Source organism: Pleurodeles waltl, chromosome 1_2 (genome assembly GCF_031143425.1).
Source record: "Pleurodeles waltl isolate 20211129_DDA chromosome 1_2, aPleWal1.hap1.20221129, whole genome shotgun sequence".
NCBI lineage: Eukaryota > Metazoa > Chordata > Amphibia > Caudata > Salamandridae > Pleurodeles > Pleurodeles waltl.
In genome coordinates this window covers 1337156221-1337176348 of record NC_090437.1, presented here as the reverse complement: position 1 = coordinate 1337176348, position 20128 = coordinate 1337156221, and the positions used below count along the sequence as shown (strand labels likewise).

Below are 20128 nucleotides of genomic sequence, written 5' to 3'. Positions count from 1 at the left end.
CTGCAGTGTTTATATACAGGTAACCAAGTACAAGCTCCACAAGGTGTATGTATCTGCTGTCAAAGATATGGACAAGTGCCTGTTTGTTTAGGAAAATGAATTGGCTTACCTACTTGGCTGCCCTAAATAGCTCCATGTGAGTGGCAAAAGAAATGCTCATTTTGCTTTGTGTCAGAAGAACTGCTGTGAATCATAGAGGACACGAAGCAGCCTCTGGAAGGACTGCATGCTCATTTCACCAGGGCCGCAGAAGCTGCTGCTGTACACTGAGTCCCTGGCTTAGACATATGCCAGGCAGCTATGTGGGCATTCCTCAATACTTTACAGAGCACCATTGCCTTGTACAGTCAGGTGCATCAAAAATTGCATTTTGCCCACCTGGTCCTGCAGGACTTTATGGTTTGAGTCCATTCATAGACATAGCTACTGCTTTGGTATCTATTCAGAATCTGTGGCTAGAAGTCTCTATCAGAAGAACTTACTTACCTTCGCAAATGCTCTTTCTGGAAGAGCCTCTATCTAGTCGCAGGGCTGAAGATTCCTCACCAACACTCCCTTGCTCCCTGTTCTGTAATTGTACTCTATCCATTAAAAAGAGCCCTAGTCTAGAAATCTTCACTCTGGTCACAAGCAAAATGCTCTTGAGGCTCTGCATCTGGGGGCACAGACAGCCTCGAAAGCAACTGATATCAGTGTGCAGGCTTGATGCCGATATGGGCTCTAAATGTAATTTCTGAAGCAGAACAGCGTCAGTGAAGAGCCGCCCAACTCCACCAGAGGGCACACAGGGTGCTTCTGAAACATTTCTGGAAACAGTCTAATAGTCAAAAGGTGGGGAATCAGCGGCTAGATAGAGCTTGTACCAGAAAGAGCATTACTGAAAGTAAGCAACTTATTCCTATCTACCCTTGAGATACTCCTTTCAGTCCAAAAGAGGGTCGGTCACTACATGGGATGAGGGGCTTCCCTTCACTGCTGTGTTACTAGACCCAGCATTGAGCCTTGTGATATTCCATTCACACCTGAAGGATAGATGCTCAACCCTTGAGGTGGTGCTTACACCACTGACCCTGCTACTGTGGATTAGGGGGTTCACTGTTTAGGATACTTCAGCCAGCATTAAGGTGAGTGCCTTTACCTTTGAGACGCTCTTTTCAGTCCTAAAAGTAAAACGCTCCAAAACTAAGATACTGCATCTGCACAGATGGTAAGCGCTCCATGGTAAGATATTGTTTGCAGCTCTGAAAGAGAGTGGCTCAACCATTGAGTGGCTCAGCATTTGACTTAGTCCATCCAGCAATAAAAGAGAGTGTCTCTGCATTTGAGATGCCCCTTTCAGTTCTCAAACTTTGAAGATCATCCGCTAAGACAATTCATCCATCCCACCGATGAACGGTTCAGTAATTGAGATATTGCTTCTCTGAAGGTAAGCAGCCCAAATCTTAGCTACACCATCCAGTACTGTGGGCGAGGGCTCCAATGTTGAGATACTCAATCCAGCTTTGAAAGTGAGTGGCTCAGCCTTTGAGATACTTCATTCCTGAAGAAGAGAGCCTCAATTGATGAGATACTCTATTTCAGCATTGACTGTGTGTGGCTCAGCCTTTGAGATACTCTTTTCAGTGCTAAAAGTGAGAGGCTCAAACTTTAAGATACTCCATTCATATCAAATGTGATTGGCCCAGGGATTGAGATACTCATTTTAACTGTTAAAGAGAGAGGCTGAAGCACCTATATAGGACTGGGTGAGAGTGGCTCCACTGTCAAGGTATTCTATCATTTACGGGTGGTGAACGGCTCAACTATTGAGATATTCCATCTAACATAGAAGGTGAATAACTCAGCATTTGAGAGACTCCGTTCAGTTATGAGAGAGGCTCGGTGATTGATATACCCCATGCAGCAATCATGATGAGTGGCTCAGCCACTGAGATACTCCATCCTGCACTGAGGGTGAGAGGCTCAACCACTGAGATAATCCATCAAGTGTGAGAGGCTCAACCTTTGATATACACCTTTCACCACTCGGTGTGAGAGGATCAGCCACTGAGCTACACCTATCAGCACTGGGTGTGAGAGGATCAGCGACTGAGACACGCCATCCAGCAGTGTGGTGGAAAGCTCAACTTCTGAGATACTCTTTCCAGCATGCATTGAAGGGGAGTAACTCTAGTCCCCCCAGTACAGAGTCCAAGGCTATAATTTGTCCATTGAGCAGTGCAGGTGCTGTGCTTGTTGCATACTTCGGTCAGAGACTTGGGACATCACTGTTTAGAAAAATCCATCCAGTGATTACGGTAGTGTTATATAGTCATTTTAGTGATGTCTTTCGACATGTTATTTTAGCAATGAGGACTGCTGTTTGTGCTCCTTAGCCTAGTACATTTTATCCTGGTTAATTTTTATTATTTCAGAACCGTCCACATTTGTGGTGATGTTTTATTTTCTTTATCTAGTTGCTCTTTTGTCTAGGAAAGCATTGTGATCTTAGCAAGACATTCTTTTCACTTTGTGCTTTCCTAAAGGCTGCAGTGAGATAGGGTTGCCGGCAGAAGTGGTACACTGCGTCTCCAGTATTCACAGAAACATACACATCCTTATGTGGGGACATTTTCTAAGAACATCAGCTGTTTTATTATAAAAACATTCCCCTGTCCCATGTAAATTAGAGGGAGATTCCAGCCAGATGACCACAACCACATGCTGATTGACTTTGCTACAGCTGCTTACTGAGACTACAGTTCCCTTGCCTACATGGGGATGGTATCTCTTTAGAAGAACATGCTTCCTTGTTACTGTCATACTCGGGTATGGGGAATGAAGTCTTCCAGGGGGGGAACCTGAAGGATGAATTAGGGCTTATTCTGCTGTGCTGTAACATAGCTTAGGTAGGAATTGCCTATATTGTGCGTAGTGACAGTATGGTGGGACTTTTCCTGTGTTTCACTTTTCTTGTCACCATTTTGGTTCTAGTATGTTTCATCATTCTAATTATTGGATTTCATGCCATTTTATCCAAGACACAGCTGATTCAATATATCTTATTGTATCATTTTCTGCCTCTGTTTGTCTTTGCACGAGCAAGACTACTGTAGCTGAGAGTAAAGGATGAGATCTGATCCACCACGATTTCCCTGAGAAGTCATCATGTCATACGCATGGTTGTCACAAATCATTCCTGCTGTTGGGCAGAGACGAGGCACTGCTAGCTGGCCAGAAATGGATTAGACTGACAGTTGTCACATGGTGTGGGATTGGACTCAGATCACCACAATTCAGGTTATAGCACCCAAATCCAGCAGCCTCGTTAGGAGAATGAGAGCCCACACAACAGTGGAGTCATATTGTCATGAAAGGTCAAGCTGGTGTTGATTTAAGGTCTCTGTGCTTGGAATAGTCCTCCTGGAGCTTGTTTGAGATGATCCATCTAGTACCTGTGGTCATTTCTCTGTTTTTTCAGAGAGTTCAGTTAACATTTAGAGAGGGAGGGTCTCATTTTTGGAGAACTCTTCCTATTACCCCAGGGATCTGGGGGAAGGGGGTCTCAGTATTTAGGGTACTCCATCTTGCACTTGGCTCTCAGTGTTTGGATCACTGAGAGCCACTTATGTTGGGGGGGAGTAGGTAGTCCAGTTAGCACTTACTGTGCGATCCCTGTGTTTTGCACAGTCCATCTAGTGTTTAGATTTGTGTTCTCAGTGTTCTGGAGTTGTCCATTTCATTATAATGTGGTTGCTCTTATTTGGATTTTGATGCTCCTGTCCAGTGCACAGTGTCAATATTTCAGTCTTTGGAATAGTACATAGAGGGTTATATTTATTGGGATTTGTCGCAGGGCAGCGCAGCAAGTCATCGTGCTGCGCTGTACTGCATCACTGGGAAGGGGGAGGAATGCACAGTATTTAAGGCATGTGGCACATTCCTGTCCTTTCCCTCTGCGTTGGATCACAATGGGCTGCCTATCGCCAGCGCAGGCACCGTTACACCATGATGCAAAAGTGCCTCTTTGCATACAGGATTGTTTATGTGCAGGAAGGGATGCCTTCCAATATAAAAACCTGAGGATGTGCCAAAATCTATGGGAGTTGCCTGGGAACACCCACACAATGCCCATGGAATGCCAGCTAGTGCACAGTAATGCAGCACATCGACTTATGCTTTATTGCCTTATTCCAGATTTTTAAGCCACTCAGAGCCATGCAAAGTGGCTTTGCATGGCCTAAAAAATCTGATTTAAGGTTTGTCGCTCTTCCACCACTTTGTGTGGCATAAGAGTGACACAATCTGGGTCATAAATATGGCCCAGAGTCTTTAGATTTGGTGTCTCAGTGTCTGTCTTGCCCTATCCAGTACTTGCAGTGTGGTCACCTTGTTGATCGGTGGCGAGCTCAGGTTTTTATCCAATCAAACATGTGCTTAAAGGTGGGACATCATTGTTCTGTAGCTGATCTAGCACTTAGCATGCGGTAACAACGCTTGGAGCATTCTATTCAGTGCATGGAGCTGGGGGTCTGAGTGTGTGATATAAAACATCCTGTTGTCATGTTATGTGCCTCTCTGGGTGGGATAGTTTATTCAATGTTTGTTGTGGGATCTTATTGCTTAGGACAGTCAAAGGTGGCAGTAACTGAGTATGAGATAGTTCTTGTGGTGGTTTTGTTGTCAGGTATAAAGTTTCAGTCTCTGAGTAAGGCATAGTCTTTTGACTTTTAGAAGTCTTATAGTCAAACCTTCTCTACATGCTCCGTTTTTGTTTTCATGTTGTAGGTGATGATCAGTGACCTCAAGATGCGGCGACTACAGCAGGACTTTTTCTCTGGAGAGCCTCACTGCACGCCTCGCTTTACAGCTGTAGCACAAACCACTGCAGACCTTCTTTGCAGACTTCACCAGCTCAACAGCTGGACAACTGCCATAAACTCTCACATCCTATCCCAACTCCAGCTACTTCCACTCTATCTAGAGCCACAGAAAGTGGACTTAAAGTCACTGGAACACAAGACACCAGATGGGCCTCAACCATCAGCTTCCCAACTCACATCGCTCTGCTCGCAAGTGTGGCCAGTGCTGGCCGTGATGGGTGGCATAGACAAGGGCATACGTGTGGGAAGCCATTGTGTACATAGGCCCAGTGGCCGAAAAGCCGTGCTCTTGGGAGTTCTCCAGAAGGACAGCAAGATGGTGAAAGTGCAGTGGGAGGATAGTGAAGCTGCAGTAAGGTAAGGGGCACCTACAACTGCAGGCCTTCACCAGGGCAATTCTTGCACCGGAGGCATGGTATGTGGGCGGGGGGAGATCTACAAGTGAATTAATCTCTTGATGTAGGATTTCCTCCAGAAATATGATCGTTTTACATTACAATCAAGTCCAGATCAGTCAGTTGTTTTGACCTCATTGAATATTTTTTGATATTGCTGCCCCTTCGTTCATGGTTTGTTCTTTGTGAGACACTTTATTGGACTGCTGTTTTTTTGCTGAGTTCTGAATCCCTTCAGATGCCAGTAGGATTCATATTTTTTTCCCAAGTGACATTATGGGGCAGATTTATGGTTTTTAGCACAAGGGAGCGAAGCAACCAAAGTTGCTGTGCTGCATTGCGCAAAAAAATACAAAGCAGCACAGTGCTGTATTTATTAAAGCGGGCTGCTGCCTCTCAACCCCTGCACCGCTGCACAAATAGGCAGCTGAGTACCATGCACAACCGTCACACCACAGTGTGTGTGGTGTCTTGCATAAGATTTGTAACAGAAGCATGCCCTTCCTTTACAAAATCCCATGCCTCAACAACATCTTTAACATTTTACACATTGTATGTGTGGTGTGCAGTGCAGCACACATTGAGCGTGTGGACCAGTCAGAGAAATGTCAGCGCCTGCTTCTAGGAGGTGTTATTTTTTATGGAATTCCTGGCCTGGCCAGCTTAGTAGATCAGTGTCATAGGTTATGGGTATTTGCACTGATTTATCCAAAAAACACCCAATAATACAGTATGCATGGGGCAAAACCTTAGTAAATCTGGCCTTCATGTCAGTCAAGACTATGAACTTAGTGCGATTGGTAGATGCCAGTTGTAGCTGGCACAGTGGGCTTTGGCTGACATCTGACTGCTAGGAAGGTATGTGCAGCCGGCAACAGGCATTGACTTCATGCGGATTCTAAGAAGAAGGGAGATTGATATCCCGACTGGCCCCCAGAAGAAATCAGGATAGTTACAGTGAAGCTTCATAGATACTTGTGTTGATGGCTGTGTTGGGACACTTCAACCTTTTAAAAGCTGAGCTTTAATCTCTAAAGACTCCAAGTAAGATGCCCTCTAGATGGTCTGTCTGGCTAGATGTGAAGTTCCATATTACAATTCCCTGCATATGACCTCTTAGAAATTGAACCCCTCTAGTAAGGACAGTTCTGTGTGGTCTAGGGTACTCAGTGGAAATGGGGCATCTACACGACAAATTGCCTTGAGATTCAAGAATCTCTTGACTTACTACTAGCACATTGAAGTCAAATAGCTCCGTTATAGGCTTTGACTTGCAGGGATGTCTGTGTTTGAAATGGTCCATTTAAAGCTTAGAGATTGGGGGTTTCAGGGCTTCAAACAATCAGGAGATAGAAGGGCAAGAAGAAACACTTTACTTGGATTGTAGAGATAGAAACTCATAAGGACAAGACTTATATTTACTTTAGGTTATATTGAATAGTACAGTTTGATGCCCTTAGTTAATACAGTTCTACCATTATACAGGGACAATCCTATTTGTATGTTAAGTTACCCTGCTCATGCTCGTGGGCCATTGCAACACCAGCATGTTTCCTTGCGGCCTAGGCGCACTGCCTGATGTGTGCGATCAGTTCAGAAAGTGTGAGAGAAGATGTCAGAATGCAGGACGATAGAAGTGTGGGACTGTAGCACATCCTTTTGTTTAATTGATAGGAAATAGCCATGCCTTTGGCATGCCCAAACCTGCACATATCAGTAGAGTGAAGACAGAGCTGTCCTCACCTTCATAGAAGTGTTTGTTGTCATTCAGAAATTATAAATGTGTCACATTGTATGGGGAGTTTAAGACCCAGTTTGGGGTGACTTCTGATTTATGATGCTGGGTTGGGTGTGGTGTCCTTCCTTGCAGAGTGGTGATGAAACCCTGCTAGGGAATAATCAAAAGCTGTTCTGTTCTTAGTGCCAATGCTAGCCCTCTGGCATAGGGCTTTCTGCAGGTAGCCTCAAATGGGGATCACAGGTGGGAACATGATTCAGATATGCCACCACAAAGCCCAGCTTCTTGTGTGCAGTTTAGGGTTTTGTGTCCTACAACAGTCTGGAACTGACACTGAACATTTGTGTTGCGCCCACCTGCCTGCCCGACAGTACTTAGTGATTGTTTGAAAGAAAGCAAAGCCACCCGGGGTCTTTTAATGTTTGGCGGAACAGAAGCAAATCCATAAACTGGCTGTGCTCACATCTTGCCAAAGTAGCATTTTCTCTGCCCTTTTTAGAGTCAAGGTAGGTGTTTGGTTTCCAATTGTGAAGCCTCAGCTGGTGATCCATCAGAAAACTGTGACCCAACGGTCTTTCTGAAACAGGTCCATCAGATCACAGCGATGGCACACAGCCCTGTTTATAGTGGGGTGACAATCCCTTGACCTTGCCACCTGGGTCTACTGTGCAAGCATATTAATCCAGGGTAGAGAAATTGCACAGCAGTGTTCATGCTTAGAAAGAAAACTCTCTGTGCATCAGGCCATTGATATTTGTTCTTGAAGAACAGACTTCTGCTTTGGGAGTTTTTTTTGTAGAGTAAAAATACTTTGAAGGCACTTCAAGCATGGAATCCACTTGGTAACGTGCAGTGGGTACTATCATCTCCACCGAAGGTACAGAGAAGCTCACAGGGGATGAGGCTTTCACCTCCGCAAACCTGTTGTCCTCCAGTCGATGAGGCTTCACACCATGTTCCTGTCTTCCGTATTTGTTAGCCAACCTCTTATGTTTGGGATTTTCTCCATGTTTTCCTGTACCTGTTGTAATGGTGTTCACCTCATATCGCACCTCATTCACTGTTATTATTTCCAATTTTAGCTCTATCAGTGCTAATAATACTTCTTGGTGTCTTGCTCACTCAGTGACATGCCGTTCTCCTCCTTGGATCCTTTGGAGAGTCCAGGACTGGACATCTCTCGACTGCACGGACTAAAACCTTGCATGATCCTGGACCTCCTGCGCCTCACTGACCTGTATGCTGAGGCCGAGATGGATTTGACAAGGATACAGTGGAAGGATTCCTCCAGACTGAAGTTAACGATGGACATACAGGAAAACACTGATATAGGACTGAAGGCTGGATATGAACCTGAAATGGTCAAAACCTCCATAAATGGCAAGGGTGTAACATCTACCAATGCCAGAGTTGAAGTTGAGCCAGAAAACTCAACTCCATCAGCACATCTGAGTTTAGTGAAAGAAAAGTCTTCGCTAAAACAAGAAATGTTGGCACTCGTAGAACCAGGTCTTGGAGAATCTGCATATCCCCAAAAAGAAGAATCTCCCACCAACATAGACCACAGGGGAGTGGAGGAACCCATATCTCCACATCAACAAAGCCCACTCGGAGAGACATCTGAGGCTCACACAGGCCGCAGCTCTGCACATCTTTTGAAAGATGCGTCTCAGACCCTTCCAGAGTTAGGGATTCCAAATGCCACCTTTGACGAGGAACTTCGTGACTTACAGCTGTCTTGGCTGTCCCTGGCTGCTGCCAAAAGTCTCAATGTTCTCATTCATGACAGTGAGTACTCTCGTCTGCTCTTATTACCGTCACAGCACAAGAGCCCTGGCCACGTACAAGATAATGACCTGCAACAAGCCTTTGAGCAGCTCGTAAGAAGCATGATGAAAAAGTCTCTTCTCACTTGCCCAATTAAGGAAATCTGGCCATTGGCAGAACTAGAGAGAACTCATATCATGGTGCAGCAGAAAGTCCTTGAGGCACTGGAGGAAGACATCAACTCATCAGAAGGTGAGAGGTGATGTCCTTAAAAATATTTTGTAAGTACTTAGAATCCCACTGAGCCGATTTACAAAAAATAAGAGAGTATTTCAAGCTCGACTATGCAACCTTCATGTCATGTTTAATGTAATTATCTCGCATTTTTTTACTTTGTGTGGTAAACATCTGTAATAGTTAGTCACTTGACCAGCCTGCACAACTTGCCTAGATGACTCTTAGTTCTACATGCAGTGTTTGTGGTACTTTTTCACATATTGGTCAAATTAGGTCATAGATATTAGTAAGGCCAAATGTTTTCCTTTGGATTTCTTGTTCAAGTGTGACTACACGTCCACTGTCCCCATCACCGAATATGTCGTAAAGTGCTTACACCTAGTGGCACTGGGAAAGATGAAGAGAAGATACCTCTGAGGTAGGAGTTGAGGTTGGTTTTGCAGTGATATCTATGGCTCTTACAGAGGGCAATTATCATGAACACTAAATTAGAAATCTCGTTATTCAGAGCAGTGAGGTAACAGGCTCTGGAACCTGTGCTGTGATGGTCACTGCCTCCCCTAAGTCTCTAGGGACAGGCATATGTTAGATGGTGGCCTGCTGTCTCTCCTGGCTTGCTACCACATGTCTCTTATGTGTGCCAGTGTTTGTGTGAGTTAGTCATAACCTTTGTCACCATGGGGGCAGTAAAAAAACATGCCTTTATTAAGAGAGGATGGTAAGGGTCTGTATATGTTTTGTCATGTTATGTTGTATTGAATTGTATACCACAGTAACCACCTGAGAGGGTAGTTGTGTAGGTTTGTGGTCCCCAAGGTGCCTATATGAAGAAGCAGTTCTGTTTTTTGAGAAGTGAGAAGGAGGCTTCGATGTGTTAACGGAGGTTGTTCCATGTCTTGGGTGTGATTTAGGAGAATGAGTGGCCTCCAGTTTTGCTTTTGTGGGTGCAGGGAATGTGTGCAAGTGAGACTGAGGCAAAGCATAGGTGTCTGGTGGGTTGGTGAAAGTTTATGCAATTGTTCAGGTATTCTGGCCATGTTTTCTGTAGTGCTTTGTATGTGTGTGTGAGTAGTTTGACTTGACTGTGCTTGTGAATGGGGAGCCAGTGAAACTTCTTGTGGTGTAGTGTGATGTGGGCGAGGCATGGTGTGGGAGGTCAAGTATGGGTCTTGCAGTGCTTTTTTGGATGGTCTGGAGTCTGTGTATGAGTTGTTTAGCGATTCCGAAGTAGAGAGTGTTACTGTAGTCCAGTCTGCTGGTGATGAGTGCTTGCGTGACTGTCCGTCTGGTATTGTGAGGAAACCATTAGAAGATTTTTCACAGCATGCCTGGGATATGGAAGCAAGAAGTCACATAGTGACAGTACTATGACAGCTTAACAGACATTTTTTTAATTAGGGGAAGGGAATTGTTCACTCGATGGTGCAGAGGGATGACAGAATGCTAGATAGCTTACAAAGTATCTTGGTGAGGAGAAGAGGGTTTTACTAAGAGTGGTAGGTAGTAAAAATAGGTTTATTGGAACATTCATCCATTAACACATGCTTAGGATGAATAAATACAAACAACTTCAAAACAATATAAAATCATCAGATGTCAAATACAACCAAAATGCTATTTTACAGATTACCAATTACTATAGACTACATTTGTGTTCTTAATAAAAAGCTGGAAATGTGTGCTTAACAAGAAGCAGAAGACATGCAATTCCCGCTCCCACATCAAAGTAACACATATTAGACAAAAATGCTATTGCATCAAGTTTAAACTGTGCCTTATATTTGAATAAAATGGGGTTTAAGAACTTAGGGTCTGATTACGAGTCTGGTGGTCACTTGTCCGCCAGACTAACGGTGGTGGTTAGGACCGCCATGTTACGGCCCTGGTGGTCAGACCCGTAGGGTACCGCCATCTCTGCCAGGATCAGAGAACCCGACGGGTTGACGGTGGGTGCAGGTCACAATCAGCCAGGGCGGTGCTGCACATAGTGCCACCCTGCTGATTTCGACCTGGTTCTCCACCAGTCTTTTCATGGCAGTTTCACCACCATGAAAAGGCTGGTGGAGAACAGGTGCATGGGGGCACAGGGGGGGGTCACTGCACTGCCCATGCACTTGGCAATGGCTTTGCAGGGGTACCCCTGCCCAGCACCCTCGCAGTGCTCGCGAGGGTGCTGGTGCCCCCTGCAGGCAGCAGCATTGCCATCGGCTTAATTACGAGCTTGCGACAATGCTGTCACCACTTTCCTGCTGGGCTGACGGGACGAAACCTTGGTTTCCACCCCTCAGCCCAGCAGGAAAGTCATAATGGGCCCAGCGGGAAGGTAGCCAGTAAGGTGGCAACCTCCCCGTCAGAAGTTCGTCTGACAGGTCATCCCGTCCACCAAACTCATAATCAGGCACTTAATGCGAGCACCTTTATAGAAGGGACAGTCCATAAAAACATGACATAGCGAGCATTTCATATTTAAATAACACTGACAGAGACCGTTTTTACCCTGCAGTATGGTATAGAATTCAGGTCTGTAAAGAATTGGATTACATCCAAGCCGTACTTTGAGACTGTTCATATGCAACTTGGGATCAGGCATCTGTGTGAGATATGGGAAAACATCCTTGTGGACTAGAGTGGTAAACCTGATGGAAGGTTTTTCCAGCAAATAAACCATATCCAACCTATGGTACACTTTAAGGGATGACAAACACTTGTTGTTTAGGAATGGTGCCCACCTTCCTATTGTTCCCATCAAGTTGTGCATAGATTTAATTTTTGGTGATCCTACCAAGCATTGTCTCAGCCATTACCTTTCGCTAACAAGAATTAAATCCAAACAAATCTTTTAGATTTTTTGTTTTATTCTTCACCTAAAAAGAACTTGTTCAAGAACCTCACAAGGCGGGAGGTGGCCATAAGATACCACAACATAAGATTTGCACCAAAGTCCCTTAGAGGAGAGTAAGTACACATTTAAGTGCTGCAGGGCTTAAGATGGATAGATTGTAAACACAAAACCTCAGTACCTTATGCTTTCTTTCTGGGGGCAGTGAGAGCCCCCATATATCGGATTAAATTTTACTGAACATCCTCTTTGTACGAGGACTCTTGTCTTCACATTTCACATTTCCTAGAAAATGTTAGTCCTAAGTATTTATATACATTCACTACTTCCACCTGAGTAGAATCCAGTGTCCATTTGAAGTTTTTTTCCTGAATATCATAATTGTTTATTCTAAAAAAAACAAATTTTAATCCCTATTGTTGGAAGCAGCACTCTCTTGTTGGCTGAGGTAAGGCCCTAGTCAGGCACAACGTGGCACTCCAGTTAGGGGTGGGTGATTACATTCGCTGTATAACCTGCGCTCACCCTTGGGTAGCTTTGCACAGAGCAGTCAAGCTTATCACAGAGGCAATGTGTAAAGCAATGGCACAGGACTTCCCCACCATTATCACGCTGACCGTCACAAATTTTATTCGACACACATAGAGTCAACGCAGCATAAGTATCTTGTAAATCTGGCCATAAATCACTTTTAGCAATAGAGTCCACAATATTCGGCCTAACTGTTTGTAACACCAACAGTACTTACGAATGAGAAAACAACTTTCCCTCCCCGTACCCTCATGATGTGCCAAATGTTGTCAGACTCACCCTAAAGTTTACCAACTTCAATGTAACACATAAATTCAGGGTGCACCCTTGTTCTCAACGTTAGCAGCAATAAGTACATACAAGGTTTGGAACACTTGCACATAGCACTGCGGCCTAGGCCGCATTAGTAAATCGTAATGGCAACTTCAGGGATTCCCCGGCAGAAGAACGTGACCAGCAGCTGGCACTTGAGACCAGAGGGGGGGTCTGGAGGACTTCAGCCACCAATATTCCTAGCGGCAAGAGCTGTGGCGGTGTGCTCCATGAGGCGCTTTTTAATGGGAGCGCCTCCCGCTGTGTGGTTGGAAGCAGGCGGCAATTAAGACCGGAGGGGGGCCGGAGGACTACAGCCTCCAACATTCCTAGCAGCAGGAGCCGCAGGGGTGCGGGCCATTGGGAACTTTTCAGTGGCAGAGTCTCCTGCTGTGCGAGACACACTTGGGCCAGACGCAGACTGGGCCAAGAGCAGGCCCGTCTTCACCCGTCATCAGCCAGCCAGACAAGGCTAGGCCACGCCACTAACATGTTTAAAGCGCCCGCACATTCACAGTAAGTGATATTACATTTGATACCTGGGTTTGCAGTATACAATCACCAACATTATACTGTTATACTCTTTATGCTTCTGGAATTTGGGTAAAGCTGGGCAAACGAAAGACAGTACCAACACAGGGCAGCTTCAAAGTCAACAATACACTAGATGGCTTCCTACAAAAGGCAGTTGGAGCCATCTCCCCTTTGCCATCCTCTGTACCATTGCCACTCCAACTAGTGTCGAGGGTGAATCAGCAGGAAAATAAGCAGGAGGGTTGCCAGGAGATTTTAGCTGCTTGTTTGCCTGATTTGCCTACGGTAGAGCTTCCATTGGATCCACTGGGTACTTTGGCTGTTGTATCAGCGATCCCAACAGCCAAAGGGAAAAGAAAGGGAGGTGAAAATTCTTCAAAGAACGAACGTGTCCGTACAGCTGGCCCCCCTGGTACTGGATCTATAAGTGGATTGGTAGAGAGGGTCCAGGGGGACTCTGCCGATTTAGCTGCCTTAGTAACGGAGCACATAGTGGAGGAATTAGCCAAGAGATTACATCCCATAGAGGCTCCGCTAACAAACACTGAAGATAAATTAGGGGAGGTTGTTCAATTAATTAAGTCCAATGACTCAGTGTCCACAATACCTTCTTCACAATCCCAGTCCCAGGGCGATCTTATGTTGTCCGGGTCACAGGATGGGGCTCCGCTATGCCAAGAGGACGCTTTGGGGGATTGTTACTCCAGAGATATTGCTATAAATATTACGGGTGGAAATGGCACCAATTCACTGATTAGGCCAATGGGGCGACTTCCCACTGTCAGGCTGAAAAAATTCAGAAGTTGACAAGAAATAGTGACAGACCTCTTGGGGTGTTACATCTCCCCCCCGGAGGCCTTCCCATATGTGGCCATGATCACCAGCGTACCCAGACTACAACCAAATAGTCTAGAGGCTTACACAGAACTGAAAAATAAGGTTATCCATAGATTACATGTCAACGCTAACTTCCCATTTTCAATGGCCTTCTCAATATTAATGGCGAGGAGGGTGGTAGGGGTGGGTTTGCTGAATAAGTTCAGTGAAGGGGATTGTATGTCATAAATTTTAACTCGCCTGTTATAGTCAATTAGATTTTGCTAAATTGTACCAAAGTCGTCTCACTGCTCAGGGGGCTTTTTCTTTGCAGACTTGCAGCCTTTTACCCCCATACAGGCTCTTCTTTTACTAAGAGGCTGGAAATAGGCTAAGAACCCCTGTTAATCTCTTTGTCCAAAACAAAGATTCCCCTTCTTAACAGTCTGTGTGCCACTTTGTCTGAAGTGGGTTGACTCAAAGATGGGGATAAGCATGGTCTAATAAGTTTTGGAAATTTGTTTCAAACAGATGTGAGGAATCACAACCCTTGAATGGGGCATCAATCCTTCCTGATGAGTGGGTCTACATTTCAGCTCTCTCTACTCTAGGAGCGATGAGCTAGTCCCCTTAGTGAGGAAAGAGAGTTTTTCCCCAATCAAGTTCTCCTTAGTTGAGACCAAGGTTGCAATATCTTCCCTCAAAGAGGGTAAAGCCCCCGGCCTCGATAAGATACCGGGCGACCTCTATAAAGCAAACCTTGATATTTGGACACTTTACGTTAATAAGGTTTGTAATGCTGTGGCTGCTGGTGCATCTTTCCCTTTCACATGGAAAGGGGCAGGAATACTTCCCCTGTATAAAAAGGGAAATCCTAGCAATCCATCCAACTATCGGCCTATAAGCCTGCTAGGTAACCTTCAAAAAATGTTTGCAAAACAGATTTTGAATCGTTTGGAGGAGAGGATTGAAGAGAGTGGGGCCATCTCGAGTTTGCAGGCAGGATTTAGGCCTTTATTTAGTACAATTGATCAAGTGTTGAGGTTTCTGGCAATCAGATGGAAGATGGTGGATATCAGTGGAGGGAACTTATCCGTTGCCTTCATCAATCTTCGAGCAGCCTATATCTGGTTCCTGTATATAAGCTTTGGTATACAATGAGTAAAACGGATGTTCCAAGCAGACTCTTGGACTTAATTGTTCAACTCCACGAAGGGACCTTCACCAGAATTAAATGTGGCAGGGATGGTGAACTAACAGATCCAGTTACTATTGAGAAGGGGGTGCGGCAAGGCTTTGGCCATGCCCTTACCCTCTTTCTCTTATACATAAACAACTGTATTAAGTATTTAAACAACTGTGTAAATGATTCACCATGGCTGGCCGGTCTGAAAATACCAGGACTGTTCTATGCAAAATCACCCATGGGACTCCAAAATCTAGTTGACCAACTTTGTCTGTTGTTGTCCTTGAGGTCAATGCCGGAAAAACAAATATTATGATTTGTTCTCAGGGGAAGAAAAAGATGAGAGCTAGTGTAACAATGAATTTTATAGTCCTAGAAAGAGTTAATGATATTGATTATTTGGGGATTAGACTGATGGAGTCTGGCAAATGGGACGCACACATTAGCAAAAGTGCACATGTAATATGTTATAGAGGAAGGGCTCTGGGCCGCAATGCTAAAACTGCTGTAAGTCCACCATTAAACCCCATAGTGGAAATATACAAGGCCCAGGTCAGGGGAGCTGCCCTATATGGGGCAGAACTGTGGGGTTTCAGAAGCCAGTTGAATATATTTCAAGCTAACGAAAATAACTTTCTTAGGTACATAGCAATGCTTGGGAAGGGCACCCCGCTAGTACCTTTAAGACTAGAACTTGGGCTAAATAACACTGTAGATCATGTAACCCTGAAACCACTTTTATATTGAATCTGGCTCTGGAAGACAGAGGAATTGGAGCCTTTTAGGGGGGGAATTAGATATTTACTTAGGAGCTCGAGTTTCTTGGATAGGATCAAATGGCTGTGGGAAATGAAATCAGCTTTGACTGATTTGGGTTTCCCACAGTTTTGGGGGGACCCTGAATCGATGCGGGCTGACACGGCCACGCTTATCAAACAAAGTTACTGGAGGAGGGTAAATTATCAGATCCCTCAGAGGAGCAGGTTGGGTCATTTGATGTCTGTCAAACAGGAGCCGTTGGCTGAATATTTCTTTGACCTGGCCTTACCTGCCCTTGCCCGTTCCCTATTCCTCCAGTTTAGATATGGCACCCTACCAGTTAATGCTTTTACTGCTCGATGGTCGACAAACAGCCCTGAAGATAACAATGTAAAATGAGCCAACTAGGTGTGTAATCAATCAAACATTTCCTCTTTTTTGGTCCCATATAGATGATTCCTAGGAAAAAATGGATTATTCAATTTTGCAAAAGCTTGCTTCTATGTGAACGTGCTAATGCATAAAGAATTTGTAAAAGCGATACATCCACAGTGGTAGTAAGTGCTGTTTCAAGGTATCTGTCGGCTGCCTGGTCCACCCGCCACAGAGCCCTCAAAGCACTTGGCTGGGACGCCTCCTACCAGAATCCCTTGGCCGTGATGGTTTAGAGCCTCTATAATACTTGGAGGGGGTGGCTCAGAAAAAGAGCTTATACTGCATATTTTGCGCAAAGCATTCAGCCCAGCTTTAAAGTATGACATTTTAAAGTATATTGCTGAGGTGGGTTATAATATTAAGAATTCTTGTATTTAGAAAGCTTTGCACATGGTTAATAGTCCAGCCCTAAATAGGAATGTTTTTTTATTCGGTTTCTAACTAAAGTGTATATTTAGACCATAATAATCATAGCATATACTAATTGTTGAGTATTTCTATTTATATTGATCTTATAGGATTGTGTAGTTTGGCTCTTTTGTTTTTATTATTGCAGTTTTTAATTTGTTGGGATCTCAAACCTGGGGAGTTATCAAAGGAACATGTATATTATTCTTAAGACGCATTTTATATTGGGACCCTTTTAACTTTTTTTTTTCTTGTTATGATTAATTGATTATGAGATTTTATGTTTCGATATGTCAATAAACAAAACAAACTTGACCAACAACACCACAGTGCTGCCCTCGCATTCACCTGCACTCACTCCCGCACATCCACTCTGTGCCCTGTGCTGTGCTATAGGTATCGTACACACACACACACACACACACTCGCATGCACTCGCTCCCGGCACCCTAATGCGGTGCCCTGATATCTGGCTAGCGGATGCCACTGTGCCTGCAGGCACCCTGGGTCTCAAACCGCCCTCCACCCACCAAGCAGCTTCAGTTATCCTGCCAGACCATGAACCAAAGATTGAGTCAACCTTCCCCTGGGTACTAAGCTGCGTGCACACTTTGCAGGATCACGGGGACAAGGTGGGGGGGGAGGAAAGGCAACAGCCAATCCGGCAACAATTAGCAAGGACGTTTGGGCTCCCAGTAGAAGGTTAACCCAGAGGTCTGCAACACAAAGGGGGAGGGTCACTGGGGCCGCCCACTAGCCACTGCAGCACCCATACCAGCCAGGTAATCCAATGTTACCAAATAGTTACCACTTTCAGCACTTCTGGAACTTTGGTGCGCTATCGGGGTGTTTTGACTTAAGTCACCTTTGACAATTCTGGTTGCACACAAAGAGATATTAGGTCCACACCACCTGTAAAAGGAGGCGCCTTGTCTGATGCACGAAGACTTGAGTTGCACCAGGCGGTTATGATCCCATGTGAAAAGTGCTCAGTGCTGTACCTCCACAAAATGAGGCACAACATGAAAGGCCTTATAACCTGGGTCGCCCCCTCACCATATGATCACTCCATAGATAATTCCCAATGTGGTACCTCCTTCGAAAGAAGCACTAGTCTGGTGCGAGATTACTTGAACCACACCAGACAATATCGGATGCTCCCACGGACAGCGTAAATCACACGCCCCACTGTAATGAGGCACGACTTCCAGCGCTGGATGACTTGAGTCAGTCTATACAATCCAGTCACACAAGAAATTTCCTTTCCGTACCTCCCTGGACTGAGGCACCATGTCTGGTACACTATGACTGTATTTGCACCAGAGTACCCAGTCACACACCTCGACACAAGTTCAGCGGTGCCATATGAGGCAAAGTATAGCACAACTCTGGTGGCACCCCCACCTCTGAGAGCCGCCACCTATAAATGTGGCACAGCATGCAATGCACATGCAGCTGAGGGTCACACAAGAGAAATGTGATGCACTCAACAACAGGGGACCACCTGGGGTCCTGCACTTGGTGATCCCCTTCACACCACAAGATGTTTTAGCGCACAGCGGTCCCCACGATGAAGGGTAGCCCACCTGAAGTGCGGCAGTACTTGGCAAGCTCTGCCCAAGGCAATTCCGGTCTCCAGACACAATATTTAGTCCACGCTCCCACCGTTGCTGCCAGGTGAAGTCCAGCATACAATGTAGGTGCAGAAGAGAACACCGTTCTCCAGATGATACTGGCAGACATGCAAGTCCCGTGCAGGAGTTCTTTGATATCCCTGAGACCTCCGCAGAGAACAGGGTTTAGGCCAACATGCCCTCGGAGAGCACACTTCAGGTTAATACACAGATCAGGCAGCCGGCTCAGGCCAGCCATAATACAGGAAGGGTGTGTGGATCCCATCCTAGGACGGTTATCCTCCTGTGACAACAAACTCTACTAGCCATGCGCACAAAGCAGTCCAACAGTACCGGTCCCACATCGCTGTGGATGAAACTCTCTCTTGCTGACAGGTAGTACCCCTAGTTCTACAAAAGTGTGCCTTTGAAGTTCACTATGGTTCAAATGGTTTTCCTTTAAACCACAGATGTCTCCCCTAAGTTTTGTCCCTCTCTGCCCCAAGGCCATGTGTAGGAAGCTGGCTCTGTACATTCTATACCAAAATGAGATATAGTGTGCACAGAGTCCAGGGGTTCCCCAAGAGGCTTGCCAGAGGCAATAATAGATAATACTAATGCTCTATTTGTGGTAGTTTGGTCGAGCAGTTAGGCATATCAGAGGGCAGTGTTAAGCATTTGTTGTACACAAACAAGCACTTAATGACTTAACTCTAGGCCAATAGGTTTTTATATAGTAAAATATTCTTTTGTTAATGTATTTCTAGAACCACAAGATTCATTTAGCAAGTAAGTACGTTAAATGAAAGGTACTTTGCATAGTAATACTTAGGACTTTGAATATAATCAATATTGGACACAGTGGGGGTCATTCTGACCCCGGCGGTCATGGACCGCCGGGGCCAGGGTTGGAGGGAGCACCGCCAACAGGCTGGCGGTGCTCCACAGGGTATTCTTACCGCGGCGGTTCAGCCGCAGCCAGAAAGGGAAAACCGGCGGTCTCCCGCCGGTTTTCCGCTGCCCTGGGAATCCCCCATGGCGGCGCAGCTTGCTGCGCCACCATGGGGGATTCTGACACCCCATACCGCCATCCTGTTCCTGGCGGTTCGCCCGCCAGGAACAGGATGGCGGTATGGGGTGTCGTGGGGCCCCTGGGGGCCCCTGCAGTGCCAATGGCATGGGCACTGCAGGGGCCCCCGTAAGAGGGCCCTACTTTGTATTTCAGTGTCTGCCTTGCAGACACTGAAATACACGACGGGTGCCACTGCACCCGTCGCACCTTCCCACTCCGCCGGCTCAATTCTGAGCCGGCGTCCACGTGGGAAGGATGATTTGCACTGGGCTGGCGGGCGGCCTTTTGGCGGTCGCCCGCCAGCCCAGTGCAAATCCCAAAATACCCTCAGCGGTCTTTTGACCGCGGAGCGGTATTTTGGAGGGGGGAACTCTGGCGGGCGGCCTCCGCCGCCCGCCAGGGTGAGAATCACCCCCAGTATTCTTTAAAATGGCAAAAAGCTATTTTAAAAGTGGACACTGCAATTTTCAACAGTTCTTGGGGGAGGTAAGTCAAGTACAGTTTCTAAGGTAAGTACCACACTTACGGGTTCAGTCTCTGGGGCATAGGTAGCCCACCGTTGGGGGTTCAAGCCAACCCCAAGCACCCAGGATCAGCAACACAGGGCCAGTCAGGTGCAGAGGT

At 45.8% G+C, this 20128-nt stretch overlaps 1 protein-coding gene across 1 annotated transcript in view; it reads left to right on the top strand.

The window, feature by feature from the left end:
• The window catches only part of LOC138257190 (probable E3 ubiquitin-protein ligase HERC1), an 805868-nt gene that overhangs the window by 424356 nt on the left and 361384 nt on the right, over positions 1-20128 (top strand). Inside the window, exons 37-38 of the mRNA XM_069205891.1 lie at positions 4768-5219; positions 8122-9014. Coding sequence (XP_069061992.1) covers positions 4768-5219; positions 8122-9014 — 1345 coding nt within the window. The remainder of the gene's footprint in view (positions 1-4767; positions 5220-8121; positions 9015-20128) is intronic.